The sequence below is a fragment of the Lethenteron reissneri genome, chromosome 45 (assembly GCF_015708825.2).
Source record: "Lethenteron reissneri isolate LAM-NWPU_2019-01 chromosome 45, ASM1570882v1, whole genome shotgun sequence".
In the NCBI taxonomy this organism is placed as follows: domain Eukaryota; kingdom Metazoa; phylum Chordata; class Hyperoartia; order Petromyzontiformes; family Petromyzontidae; genus Lethenteron; species Lethenteron reissneri.
The window spans coordinates 1,860,011-1,874,405 of record NC_083823.1 but is presented as its reverse complement, the minus strand read 5'-3'; the positions used below and the strand labels follow the sequence as shown (position 1 = coordinate 1,874,405).

At 50.6% G+C, this 14,395-nt stretch overlaps 1 protein-coding gene across 1 annotated transcript in view; it reads left to right on the top strand.

Moving 5' to 3' along the window:
* LOC133353865 (ephrin-B2a-like) overlaps window positions 1-14,395 on the top strand; it is a 169,623-nt gene that overhangs the window by 139,571 nt on the left and 15,657 nt on the right. Inside the window, exons 3-4 of the mRNA XM_061570340.1 lie at window positions 10,018-10,110; window positions 13,199-13,321. Of these exons, the coding sequence (XP_061426324.1) occupies window positions 10,018-10,110; window positions 13,199-13,321 (216 nt within the window). The remainder of the gene's footprint in view (window positions 1-10,017; window positions 10,111-13,198; window positions 13,322-14,395) is intronic.

Genomic DNA, 14,395 nt, shown 5'->3' with positions numbered 1-14,395 from the left:
TGTTTGTGAAGCTGCGGGGGTGCGTGCACGCCAGGGTGGGGGGGGGGGGCGTCTGGTGAGTAGGGGGGGGGGCTGGGTTGGAGTGTCATATTTTGCTTTAACATGTTAGCAGGCTTTCGCGGCCAATATTATCCATAAGAAAGGTTTTTGGGTTGGATCGCGTAAGTATAAATGTGTCGTAACCCTCCACCACCCGACACAGCCAGTAAGATTTGTCACGTAAACAACGCGCCAATTAGTTTGCTACTAAATAGAGCAGGACAACGTCACCACTGTGGACCCATCAGGTGCAGAGATCAGGGGCGGGGGTATTGTAATTATAAAATAGATTACTAATCAGTTAATTGGCATGTGTAATATTTTGCTTGACTACTTCACTCGGGGACAAACGTCCGTTGAGTCTCAAGACTCATTTGCGGGAACGTCCAGTCCACGACGGCTGACCAGTCGTTGTTTTGGAGCACTGTATTATTGTGATATTATTTGCACACGGGAATGAGCAGATAGAGAACACCGATGTGAAGTTGATGCCTTCAGCTCGGACTGATGGCTGCACCGTGGGTACGAAATTGATGTCTTCATTGACGAGCCCCTGATCTCACCTCTCCCATCTCACATCACTCTACTCCCCACCACGCACTCTCCTGCCTCTCCCCTCCCATCTCGCTCTACTCCCCTCCACGCACTCTCCCACCTCTCCCCTCCCACCTCGCTCAACTCCCCTCCACGCACTCTCCCACCTCTCCCCTCCCACCTCGCTCAACTCCCCACCACGCACTCTCCTGCCTCTCCCCTCCCACCTCGCTCTACACCCCACCACGCACTCTCCCATATCTCCCCTCTCACCTCGCTCTACTCCCCACCCTCGCACTCTCCTGCCTCTCCCATCCCACCTCGCTCTACTCCCCACCACGCACTCTCCCACCTCTCACCTCGCTCTGCTCCCCTCCACGCACTCTCGTCTCCACACAACCAAGGCCCTCTGTCAAGGATCCCAGTAAAACATCCGTTCCGTGGGAGGTCGCTCAATTCTCCTCTGCTGCCCCCCATGACGTGGGGCTCTTCTTTCCCCAGCCGCCCGTGCTCCCCCCAGTGCCGTACAACTTGACCGACTACTCCGACACAATCGCCATGCTCCCCCCTCCCCTCGCGATGTGTCTATTTGGCGTCTCGAGATGCGCTCGCGTTTAAGACGCCGCACGCAGAATGTCTCAACTCGTGGCCGTGGCGTCGTGACGACGAGTGTGCAGCGGCTCCCCTGGGCCGCTGCACTCCCGCTGCACCCGAGGAGGCCTTCATGCGCAGCGCCGCACGCGTGTCTGGTTTTGGTTACGCGAGGAGCCCCGAGCAATGGGGGGTCGATCTTAGATTACAGACGTAAGTAATGGCAGTGGCAGGAGCTGATACTGGCTAGAGAGAGAGACGTAAAAAACAAACCCACAAAACACCAGCGGACAAGACAGAACGAAATTAAGTAAGAAAACAGCAGGATAAAGCCTGGGGAATTGAGATAAATGCGTTTATCTTGTGCATCTCGGCATTTCTGCAGAACAGACGGATCGCTTGCGCGATAACGTGAGTTGGGAGGGGGGCCCTTCCCAGGAGGGGGGGGGGGGCACCGCATCCTCCCTTCCCCGCTGCGAACCACCGAGGTGGCAGAGGGACTCGAAGGGAACTCGCGGCTGCCTTCTTCAAGCAGCTGCCTGCAAGCGAGGTCGTCATCTAGCACCAATGGGCTCCCCTTGTTACCGTGAGCGGGATTCTCGTGCAAGCGATCGGTGGCGGAGCGCCTGCTCCTTCTCCGACTCCTTCTCCTCCTCCTCCTTCACCTCCTTCTCCACCTCCTCCTTCTCCACCTCCTCCTTCTCCACCTCCTCCTTCTCCACCTCCTCCTTCTCCACCTCCTCCTTCTCCACCTCCTCCTTCTCCACCTCCTCCTCCTTCACCTCCTCCTCCTTCACCTCCTCCTTCTCCTCCTTCTCCACCTTCACCTCCTCCTTCTCCTCCTCCTTCACCTCCTCCTTCACCTCCTCCTCCTTCACCTCCTCCTCCTTCACCTGCTCCTTCACCTCCTCCTTCTCCTCCTTCTCCACCTCCTCCTTCTCCTCCTTCACCTCCTCCTCCTTCACCTCCTCCTCCTTCACCTGCTCCTTCACCTCCTCCTTCTCCTCCTTCTCCACCTCCTCCTTCTCCTCCTTCACCTCCTCCTCCTTCACCTGCTCCTTCACCTCCTCCTTCTCCACCTCCTCCTTCTCCACCTTCACCTCCTCCTTCTCCTCCTCCTTCACCTCCTCCTTCACCTCCTCCTCCTCCTTCACCTCCTCCTTCACCTCCTCCTTCACCTCCTCCTTCTCCTCCTTCACCTCCTCCTCCTCCTCCTTCTCCACCTCCTCCTCCTTCACCTCCTCCTCCTTTGAAGGAGCGCAGATGACAGTGTTTATTTCTGTGTGGTCCATCGTGTGGGTTGCAAGGCCGCAGTCACACCTCCTGTGGCCCGCGCCTTTCATCTTCCACTCGCGAAGGAGATGCGTACCTCGGCCTGTTCACGTTCTGATGCGGCTGATGGTTGCATCACCGGTGTCTTCGAGAAGGAGGAGGTTAAAGTCAGGAGGTGTGCGATGTTTGGGTCTCGGATGAGCTGTTTATTCTGGAGCAGCATTCCTGTGGATTGGGAATGAATGACAATGATGGGAGTGCTGCTGGTTATGAGGATGATGTAGCAGTGGTGATGATGATGGTAATTATGTTGCTGCTGATTATGTTTTAGCTGTGTTGCTGCTGCTATGGTGATGTTGGTAATAATGATAATTATCAAGTTGTAGCTGTTTTGGATATTGATAATTATGGGAAAAGGTGTTCCTGCTGATGGTGATGATTACGAAGTTGGTGACCGTGACGATGGGAATGATAATGACGACGGTGATGACATGTTCAACATACAGTTGTACCGGCGCCGCTGAAATCACAAAAATAAAACAAAATCTCTTCATGGCCACCTTCCCACACGGCTCGAGACCCCCATCCCGGTTAGCGAATGGGCCGCGCTGAACGTTCACACACCGGCTTTGTTTAATTTTGTTGCACTCCGCTCGACGCACAAGCCCTGGTTACGAGACGGTAAGGAATGCAGGCCGGGACTTGCCTGAATTGATGAAACCTTTCAATGTGTCACTGTCGTCCAATTTTAGGTGTTCAATTATTTTAACCAACCCAGTCCCTGAGTCAGGCTGCCGAGAGGCACTGGCAGCTCTGAAACACTCCCACCTTGACGCCCAAGAGCACACTCGCAGTGAGTAAGCCGGTGGCTAACGTGGATATATTTGTCAACGCCCCCCCCCCTCCCTCCAATTCCGCACATCACCTCACCTGCGATTCAATTGATTGTCACGATCCGTGGCCGCGATCCGATTCGGGTGTCATATTTTTTAATCCTTTATATTAAGTTCACTTGCTTGCGCGCTTACGACCGTGCAAATCTTTCGGTCGTTTTTTAACCCACTTCTCGTGATCCAATCGAGCTGACATTTTCCACACAGACTCGTTGTGCGTGACAATGTATTTTCGTGAATTTTTTTTCTCCAAAATTTTACACTTTTTAGGGAAAAAAAATTAGATTTAATTACCAATTGCTTAATGGTGGCAGGCAATCATCTGACCCATAGGTGGCAGCCATCTCAAGCCAGAGGACGAGAGGACTCTAGCCGCCCGTTTCAAAGACCAATGTGGGCTGGGTTGTGGCCCATTGAACACGCATATAAAGGATTTATAGTGAAAAACTTTGTTTTTACGGGTTAATTTTTTTTCTTATTTTCTTTTTAAGCATCGTTAGTACTTCACGAATGTGCCTCTAGTGGCTGCAGGGGTCGCACGAACTAAATTACGTGCGGTGTGTAAACGCCGACGAAACAATCCGCTATCGCACGCACGATTTGATGCGTGTGTTTGCGAGCGTAAGAATCATCGGTGTTCAACGCTGCAGCGTTACACCAACGAATTTGCGGCGCGTACCTTTCAAGTGTCCTGCACGCACGTGACAAGTTTAGTGCTCTTGGGAGAATTGAGTAACACAAAGTAATGCATTAATAATAAATCTGCAGTCTATTAAGGAAAATGCCTTTGTCTCCGTATGACATTTTGTTTTGCTTGCTTGGGCATGATTTCGGACGCTGATGATTGCGTCGTGATCAGCGCTGACTGGGCTTGCGATCAAGAGGTCACCGTTTAGATTTCATCGCCCGGCACTTAAATGTTCACACCGCTGTTGATCGATGGGCAGGGTCGCTCATGGTGGGTTAAAGTGCGGGCCATCCCCACCTCTTCCACGAAGTCGTGGCAAGCATGGACGAGTTGGCCAATATGTCCCCTGGAGGACCTCTCTAATCGGCTATCGAAATGGAGGCCCTTCTGCCATCAGTTGCATTAGAAATGAACTGCGGGGTCTTTTACTTACTTTTTTCGTTTGAAGTGCTTTCATGGTGAGCGTAAATTATTTATTACGTAAGCCAAATTTTGGCAAGAGGAACGAAGCGAATTTGTGCGGGAGCCAATGATCTTGCGTGGGATTAATGGACATTTGGCCAAGGGGGCCTGTCGGCGAGACTTGCGTACGCTGGCTCGGCTCGAAGTCTTTCGCGCGTGTACAGTGCGTGTTGGTTCAGCGATACCTGACACAAATTTTCCATTACAAAGGCTTCTGAGTTTTCGCATGGTTCAGTGCCTCCGAATCGGCCGTTGGGAATGACGCATGCTGAAGAAAAAAACCTTAACTTTTTTTAAATCTTACCAGGTAAGGCCCACTGAGCCTTACAGCTCTTTTTCAGAAGTGCCGTGGCCACAAATGATGGCTCAACGAAAGTGGCTTATAATGTGGAAATGTACAGCAGCCAAATACTATAAACGCACGCCGATTCTAAATGTGGAGGGAAAAACCTGGAAGATCTGGAGAAAAATCCACGCGACCACGGTGAGAACACGCAAACTCCAAATATACAGCAGCAGGCATCAGGGTGGGGATCGAACCCCCGAGCTCCTGTACACCAGGCGAGGTAGTTAACATTTTACCACCGTGGTGCCCACAAGCGTGCAACTCCCCAGCGCCATATGCCCCCCATCAAACCCGCGTGGACGAAGCCGCTTGGCCATAATCACGAGCACCTCGCGTTCAAGTCGCCTGCAGTGGGTGAGACTCGCCACGGCGATCTCTGGCATTCGTCTTTCACTTTGCGCTGAGCAGTCTCCCTTTTCAGGCGAATCAAAGGGCCTCAAAACCCGCCAATTGAATCGGCGCACTGCAGCACACTTTAATCACGTTAATCACCTCTACTAGTCAATTGGCTCAGGATTATAAATGGTATAATACTCCTCTGATCTCCTATTTCCAAATTTACATCCTATTTTCAGATGTTAGATTAAAAAGAACTTTATATCTTTTTTACTGTTAACTTTTACGAATAATTATTTGTTCAAGGCACCGGCAGAGATCACGAGCGTCCACTCGAATTTCCAGCCTGTGAGCAATGTATTGTTTTATTTATCTACTTAGACCTTTGTTTCCCTCCCACGGTAAATTAAGTGACAATTGTAAAGTAAAGCTGCCCGTGTGAACGCGGTTTTTACGTGAGCACTTTGATTCATGATTTCGGACTGCGCGGGGCAAGGGGGGGCTTCACGCCGCCGCCACCCCTGTGTGAGATGCACCCCACTTAATGAAACCTCTTGATCATTCTAACGCACGTGAGAGAGAAGGGTGGCCCTGGCACAAATAGTGCAACGCCTCTGCCAGCCTGTGCCAGCCGCGCATTATTGAGGTATTAAGAAATAAGTGCCTTGGGCATCATTATCCGTGGCCCGGTCTCGAGGTAGCTGTTGCAGAGGAGCGGTCCGCCCACTTTTAAACCGGCGCAGCCTATCGCACGCGCGTTGCTGGAGCGATGAAACCCGTGTCGTTAGGGTAAGAGACTCACCGCTATTGGCTGGGAGGTTGGTGGTGGCGGTGATATGGGCTTGGGTCGGGCCTTGTTTGTGACAGTGATTTGAGCTGGCAATGTGAATGCAGTATTAGGATTAAAGGTAGTGTTTTTTTTAGTACTTGGAGACTGATTATTGCCATTTGATAGATTTTTTTTTCTTTCTCAGCAGCATTATTTAATCAGGTCCGAGTTTTAATCTTTGCCAAAATTCTACTCCCAAACTAGTTGATCGGTTTGTTGATTTTGATGAGCCGAATTTGGGTGTGTGTCTTGCGGTCCTCTGTGCTTAACTCTTATATCTGAAATGAAAATCTACACTCTGTCGTGGAATACAACACAGGACATAAACATGCCTCGTGTGTTTGTTGTTTATACTGTGCTCACAACCCTGGACGCAGCTGATATGTACCCGTTTTCTTTTGTAATCTATATAGACCCCCCTTGGCCTGGTTGAAACCAAACATGTAATTGTTTTCTAATTCAATTATAAAAAGTACATTAAAGAAAACCAACACACCAGCACTATTGACAAAGATGCCCTGAAAGTAGTTTTTATTTACGCTTAAAGATTTACTGCCACAATCCTCCGGAAGGGTATTATTTGGTTGCGCCATCCGTTGGCACGATGTCCGACGTTTCGCTTCACTTGCAGGGAGCCTCTTCAGAAGGAATAAGCGTGACTTGATATATAAGATAAACACGGGGAGGTGGGGGGGGGAGTTGGTGGTGCATCGATTCACAGATTACCACTTCTCTTGTGTCCATGAGAAGACGTCAACTAAGCGGCCCGCTACCAGCGCGTAGTCTGAAACGTCGTACGCTGCACGGTGTTCCGAACGACACACCACGATGCGACCCAAAAGGCGGCAGGCGCGCACGAGAGGGCTCTCCTCCGCCCCAGCACAACGCGCGACAAACCCACGCGGTCGTAACAGCTCGCAAATGCAGATGAACGAAACGTAATAAAAATACGAATTGCATCCGTTCATCGCGAATGTTGTGAATGGGAGATTAGCGGCGAACTCATAAAGCACGGCAGTGGTTTAATAAGCAAATAGTAGCAGGACGCGTTCTCACCAGTTCTCACCGGCTCGGTCGGTTGGCAGGGTTTAACGCGTGTGAGTAAGCACATTTTTAATCTTTAAATTACAATTACGCAAATGATGAATAAGTCACAATTCTGGAATGTTTAGTCACCGGGGTGGTGGCGGCTTTTGTGAGTTAAAGTTTGTGTATTTGTACACTTCTATTTCTGGCCTGCCTGAATAATTGCTCTGCTTCACAAACGTGCAATGGAAAATAAATTAAATGTGTTAATTTTCTCCACCAGCCAGGGCGTCGTGCTTCTGCTGCTGTGTTTTGCGTGACTTCTTCTCTCTGTGTGTACATCAATGACACAGGTTCCCCAAATAGCCTCGAACAGACTTGGGTGAAGTGTTGTTCGCGAGCACCTATTAAGGCCGGCACGGCACACGAAAGGCGGACAGCACCACGCCCGGCCTCCTTAGCCTCCCGAGTGCTGATGTTTACACACCGCACCAGATACTCATTTAATGCTGAGTTGACCTAGGGGAGGCCCAGGACCAGTTGAGATATTCGTCACTGATGTTGACCGTGAGCGGGGAATATTGAACTCGGGTTCGCCGGGTTTGTAGGGCAGTGTGCTAACTGCTGCGCCACCGCTCCCCCCCCCACCCGCCCCCAACACACACAGACGGAAAACCACAAAAACCACGTTCTGCAAATTGTGTAGCTAAAGCAGCAGCAGCAGCAGTCCAATCGACCCCTAGGCGAGACGTAATTACAATGAGGGATACGAAGCCGTTGACAGTTACAGTGAGTTTCAAACGGAAGTGACCTGAAACGGACGACTTCAATGTGGTACAAAGCGTATCTCCGAACGCCTCGGTGTTTGCCGCTCGAATGTTGTGTTCCGAGCTGTTGCACATGTTTTTCCGACGTTTCGCTGCACGTGTCTGGAGTGGGCCGTCGGAGCGTCGTGCCCAACATCGCGCGGTGCAATCGGAAAACGCTGCACGACTGTGACCACCTCCGCGGTATCTCGGGGGGTACCCTTGGCAAATGTAATATCGAGTGCGTTGCTTCACCGTTGCTCTTGTTCAGAAAAGCAATCAATCCCATTTAAAGCCATTCCAATCTCCGTTTGCGTAAAACTATGACGGTTCAGATTCTCAACATATTCATTTGTAATTGGGATCTTTCAACGTTTTTTGTCAATTTTTTTTTTGGTGAACCCAGGTCACTCTTGCAAATGAGACTCATAGCCTGGCCTCTTCAGTTTCTTCACCTGGTGAAGCAACCTGGACACGTGCGACACTACGGGAGGCACAGGAGCTCCCCACGGGGTGTCTCGCCCCCGCGACGAACGACTGCACGGGGCCAAAAGCGAATCGCAGTCAGAAATTAGAATTCCAGAAATTGCGGCGCTATCATCATAATCGCGTTCAACCAAAACACGGTTACGTGCCCGGATTGCTTAGCGACGTGCACGTTTAGAACACAACGCGGCGGCGCTTCGCAGATTACGATTTATGTAAAGCCCCCCCCAACTCCCTCTCCGCCCCCATCGACTTCGCCCTGCCCCCCCCCCCTCACTGTGTTTATCCTTCCTGTCATGCATCTCCTGTGCAGGGGCTGCTCGGTTACGAATTAAACGCGCTCTCGTTTAATTGCTGTGGGACGGGTCACGGCGTATCACGAGTGCGGTAATTAATTTTACTGAGCCCGAGCTCACGACCTGAGATAAGGCGCCGGCAAGGCATCATGGGACCTTGAAAGGTGCCTTTGGCCTGACGTCACTCACGGCAACAAATTTGAGAGTACAGGTTTTTAAAAAAATATATATCGGTTCGGAGATTGGGGAGAAAAATATGAAGATGTATTTGCCTTTACTGCCTTGGCCTATTTTGTAACGTTCTTCTTTGAGTCTGAAGATCCACGTGGCCCACGCCTCCCTGGAAAAATGAATGTGCGTCTCCCCAGAGAGGTGGCAGCGGCGGCTTAGGGGAGGGCCCGCATCCAGCAGTGGATTTGTAATGATGACAATGATCTCACGAAGTTTCAAACGGATTAACTCAAATGCTCTTTGCAGCTCTCGTCAATTGTTCACACTCATTCTTCCCGATTGTTTTAAATGCGTTGCAGAAGAAAAAATAATAATTGTCACACATTGCCGATCCACCGCTGGATGAAGGCCCCCCTTTGCCGTGTCGATCAAGGGGGTTGTCTGACCCTGCGGCAACAAGATGCCGGCCAGTCCCGGTTCTATAATTATGCGCCACTGGTGTCAGCCGCGGCCGGCAAATAAAATAAAGTCACCGGGTTTATCGCCAAATGCGTGAATCACTGCTCCACCGCTCAACCGACACATCCTTCATTCGCTTGAAATGTTCGGCGTTTAAACAACTCGTCGCTTGGTCAATTAAAACAGATTCTTACGCTCACAATACACGTTCTGCACGCAAGATAATCATTTCGTTTCGATCCGTGTATGTTGTATGATGAGTATGTAATTGGTTTATGTGCCCTCTGCCGCCACTAGAGGTACTACAGCAGCAGCACGTGGTTTGTCCCGCCATTATTTTCATGTTATCCGATTGGTCGACTAACTGAACCCACGACTATCGGTGGAATAATCGGTTAGGTACACAATCGGAGGGCCCAGCTTCTTATTCTCTGTGGCCGACGCCGACGTAGAGCAACAGCATTCACAGTGAGGTGCTTGAGCCAGACGATCGTGCCGGGGAGCGGTGCATCGCTGTGGTGGGCGCCGCCTTCGTGTTTCGCGAATCTGGCGTGGAGTCGTCACGTGCTCCCTTGAGCCCAGCTTCGAGGGAAATTGACGAGCGGGCGGCCGTGCCGTTGCCAATCGCTCGGACGTTGGGGTGCGGGGGACCGCTCGTTTCCCGCGCGTTCTCATCGGGCGTAGCGCAAGCGGCGAGCCCAGGGTATTAATGACGACGGGGCAGACTGCGATGTTTTATTCGTTAATTGGAATCAACAGTTCTTTGTTTTTCTCTCTTCTCAGCGACCTCCACGGGCACGGAGCAAGGGATAATGAACGGCGTCGGTGGGGTCTGTCAAAGCAACGGCATGAAGCTCGTCATGAAGGTTGGCCAAGGTAATGCCCGCTCGCAATGCTCACCCACTCCTGCCATGCCCACCACGTCCTCCTGTCATTCCGCCCAAACCAACACCAGGGCTGGCCAATGTCACCGACAGCCAGTCTCTAAGCGTTTTACCAAGAAATTTGTCTTCTCAGATACTTGAGGGATTTAAATAACATATTTGTGCATTTTTTTTGCGCAGCATTTAATACAGATGTAAAAACGACTTTGTTTATACAAAAAATATTTTCTCTCAGATACTTCAGTATGCGTGCAAAATGTTTATTTTCTGTGTGACATTTAATAGAGATGCAAAATAAACAAATTTGTAGGTTTTTATTCTGTGAGCTCATTTTTCGCAAATTATTATTCCGTGCTGAACTGCGTTTGATGAAATAAACAAGCAATGCCGCAGAATTCTACTTTTATAATTGGTAGACAAAGCCTAAGCCAGATTTAATAATTTCCTCGCTCATGGTGCAACTGCGTTAACCCTTTGTTCACAACGTTCAAGCTGATTATTATTGTTGTCATTATTGTTGTTATTGTTGTTGTCCCTTGCCGTGCAATCCCGCTGCTTCGTCTTCGTCTTCCGTGTTGCGTTTTCAACAAAGCAGCCGGACAACAACTAATGTCATAGCCATTCCACGGCGTCCAGGGTAGCTCGAGTGAGTTGTTGGGACTCTGTTCAGAGGGATCCTCACAGTCGTTGGGGCAGAGAGAAACAAGGCTGTTCCTTCGTCGGGATGTGGGTAGACTTCATGACCGGGGTTTATTCCCCAACAGATTCAAACCTAATGCCTGGCGTGATGATCCACGCTTCTTAAGATGGTGGAACCGAATCCCCCTTCACGCAGTGCTCGTCATTGGGCAACTTCACTTCTCATCCCGTGCAGGGTTTCGCTCGATCGACAGTAATTTCCCGCCATCATCAGCAGGTGCGGCTAAAGCCAGGGTCGCAAAGATCAGTCATTTTTTTCCCGACTCAGAGGCCCGCTTTCACTCTCGGAGTCGGTCGCCTTGCAGCGTTGCCCCTCAAGAAGAAGTTAATTGACAGCTCATTGAAAGCTCCGCATGGAGGCCCAGACAGCTAGACTCGTATCGCACGACCATCCTAAAGGTGGGATTTTTGGCTCGGCGGCTTTTCCACAGATAGACGCTTGAGTTAGTAAGTGGGTGTGTAGGTGGGTGGATTTTTGGGTGAGATACGGAGTGGGTCGGTGTCTGGGAAGGGCTGTTAAGAAAAGTGAGCACCGCATTTTTATTTATTTAGAGCAGGTTCTGCGGGCAGGGATGGAAGATGAAACGTTCCCCTTCAAAAGCCACGAAAAATTCAGCTCGGCCATCCAGTTCAATAAATCGGCAGCTGCGCTCTGATGTAGCAAATGTGTGGCGATGAATTCTGCTCGTGCCGCATCAAGAGCCGGGCAGCATTCGTCCAGCAAGCTCCGTATTCACGGAGAGAGAGAGAGAGAAAGATTACCGCTCGTACGTAATCGCCTCGCTTCCGCCGTGGTGACGGATCCTAATGGACTACGGGCTCGTTCGCTCGCTCGCTCGCTCGCTTGTGCTCAGCGCTATTTTATCAAAACCCAACGCAGGCAATGCACCATTTATTTGCAAGGTTTACCAAAATTGCCATTCACACAAATCACTTGCTCTACCTGCGCCAGCATTCAACATAAAAATGCGATTAGCATTTGTTGCATCTGAAGGACCTGTTAAAAGAGAGCTTGTGAAATGCATGTAATTTCCATTTTGTTATTTCATTATCGAATAATACACCAATATACATCAAAAACACATTTTCTAGTAATTTCTGTTGGGGTTTTCTTTCGCCGTCCGTTTAACGATGAAGGTGACTGCCATACGACCCGCAAGCGTTGTGTGCAAGCGTGCAAGCGTTCGAAAAATAATTAGCTAAATAAATTTGGACGGGTATAACGGTGTTGCTCTGAAATTCATCCACTGTCTTGATGGCTCTCAAAAGAAGTCGCAAAATCTTGGGGCATCAACGCACACAACCGTCTGCCGTGAAGTGCAACGTCACCTGCAGGAGGTCGATAATTCTTCTCTGCTGCCCCCATCGTCCTTTACTTCCTTCCTCCAGCCGTCTGTGTTATCTGCACACCCTGCCCCTTGTTCAAGTCCAGGCTCTCAAGGCCTTCCCTATTACCTTTGCCTATGACTGCCTTCCTGCCCATCTATAAAATAAACATGTCCACTCTTTCCGTCTCTACAGGATCTTGAGATGTCGTCACATTTGGAAGCTATATAAATACACATTGTGTGGTTTTGATTCGCGTAGAACCCCATAGTCTCACATAGATGCCCATGCTCTCACACAGGCATATGATGGACGGTCTATCCCTATTTGAATAAGCCCAATCACCGTTAGTATACAGCATCTTGAGATGTGTTCACATTCTTACGGTATATAGATCCACATTGTGGGTTGGTGCTGGATTGGTGGTGTAGTATAAGTATAGTAGCTCTCGGGTTATTGGGCATTATGTTCGTGTGCACCTCCGGTGCAGCGAAACGTTGGACATCCTGCCGAACAACACGCAGTACAACCCTGAAAATGCATCGGAGAACCCCACGTTGTATGGTATAATGGTACTGAGTACTGTGCAGTAATCATACAAATTATGTAAATTATTTAAGGGCACTCCCCCGCTCCCCCCCCCCACCAGCGACAGCGACAGCTGTCCTTGTGCGGGGCAAGGTGACAGCATCTGGCCTGCACAGGGACATTAGGTCCGCCAGCGGGCAGCGACGATTGCCACGCGTAATCTCAATCGAGTTTACTTTTCGAACTTGGCCAACATTGGACCGTGACGCCGGCACACAGCGGGCTCGCTCATTTTGAATGACGTCACGGGGATCTTTAATGCCCACGGTGAAGCAGACGGCACGGAGTACTATTACGCTGACTACACGCCCCGCAGTATTAACCGGGGCGGCCTGCCCGACCGGAGCTGCGAACCCGCGCAACGAGCGGCGAACGCGCCACCCCGACCCCCCCCCCTCCTCCCCAGACGCGTGGGAGTGGCGATGGCGGCGGCACGCATAAGAGGGACGCGTATTTTGTGCGTTCAGACCCCAACAGGAAGGAGGAGACCTCGCCCGTCAACCCGTCTCCGTCCCCCACGAGAGCGCGGGCGGCCCCCCCCGCGCCCCCCGGAGATGACAGGCGGTCGACCGACCGCACCACTCGCACAGGTGAGCCAAGCGCCCTCGCGTCACCCGGGGTCCACACCGAGCTGGGATAGTCTCCTCTTGGGGAGCCTCCACTAGGCAGAGGTCGCAAACGGGTTTTAATTCCTTACCTGTACCCGTACCCGGCCACACCAGGGTCGCAAATAGGTACCCGTACCCGGCCGGGTACCCGTTCCCTACCCGTACCCTACCCGAAATGAGTGACAAACGGTTACTCACCAGTGACTCGCGGCCTATCCGTACCCGTACCCGGCCGCACCAGGGTCGCAAACGGCTACCCGTACCCGGCTGGGTACGGGTAGCCGGGTATCGGGTAGGGTACGGGTATCGGGTACCCGGTTGCGACCTCTGCCACTAGGGTCCCCAATTGCTGTGTTGGGTGGTGGAGGGTGTTGATAACACAAACTTGGCCAGATCGTTACGTTGACTAACCCACAAATAGATGGTGAATCGTTACAATTAATTTGTTTTAATTATGGCGACGCTGCAATCACAGCTGTATTATTTATTAAAGCTTGTTTTATTTTCATAAAGCGCCTTTGTTCAGGACAATTATATTAATCAAAGTGGTTATATTTATTTATTTCGAAGATTACGCTGTCGAAACGTGTTTACCGGAGTCAAGTCAACTGCTTCGAGAGTTTTGATTGGAACAGTGTGAGCTGATCTGCTCCGTCACTTTTCGAGAAAAGTTAACAGCCCCAACGTCGTTTCGGATAGCTTTAATTAATACTGGGTCTTAGCAAACACTGGGAAACTATTCTATGGGCAAATGTCAATGTGTTTGTTTCGCTATTGCAGCACCAGTAGCATATTCCAAAGAACACAGGATGAGATGTTATTATCCTTTGTGCAAGCACTTCCAAGAGTTCATGAACAGTGAGCCTGGTGAAATTTGGGGAGCGCATCGTCAGTAGTGAACCTTTGGGTCCTAGGGTGTTTCGGCCTTTCATACTATACACCCTCCCCAAAGGCGGCCAGCGACAGGGTGATCAATCCTACGCTTGCGTCCCATTCCCAATTAGTCATAGGAGTTGCCTTGTTGTTGATAGCCAACATCCCATGGGACTATGCATG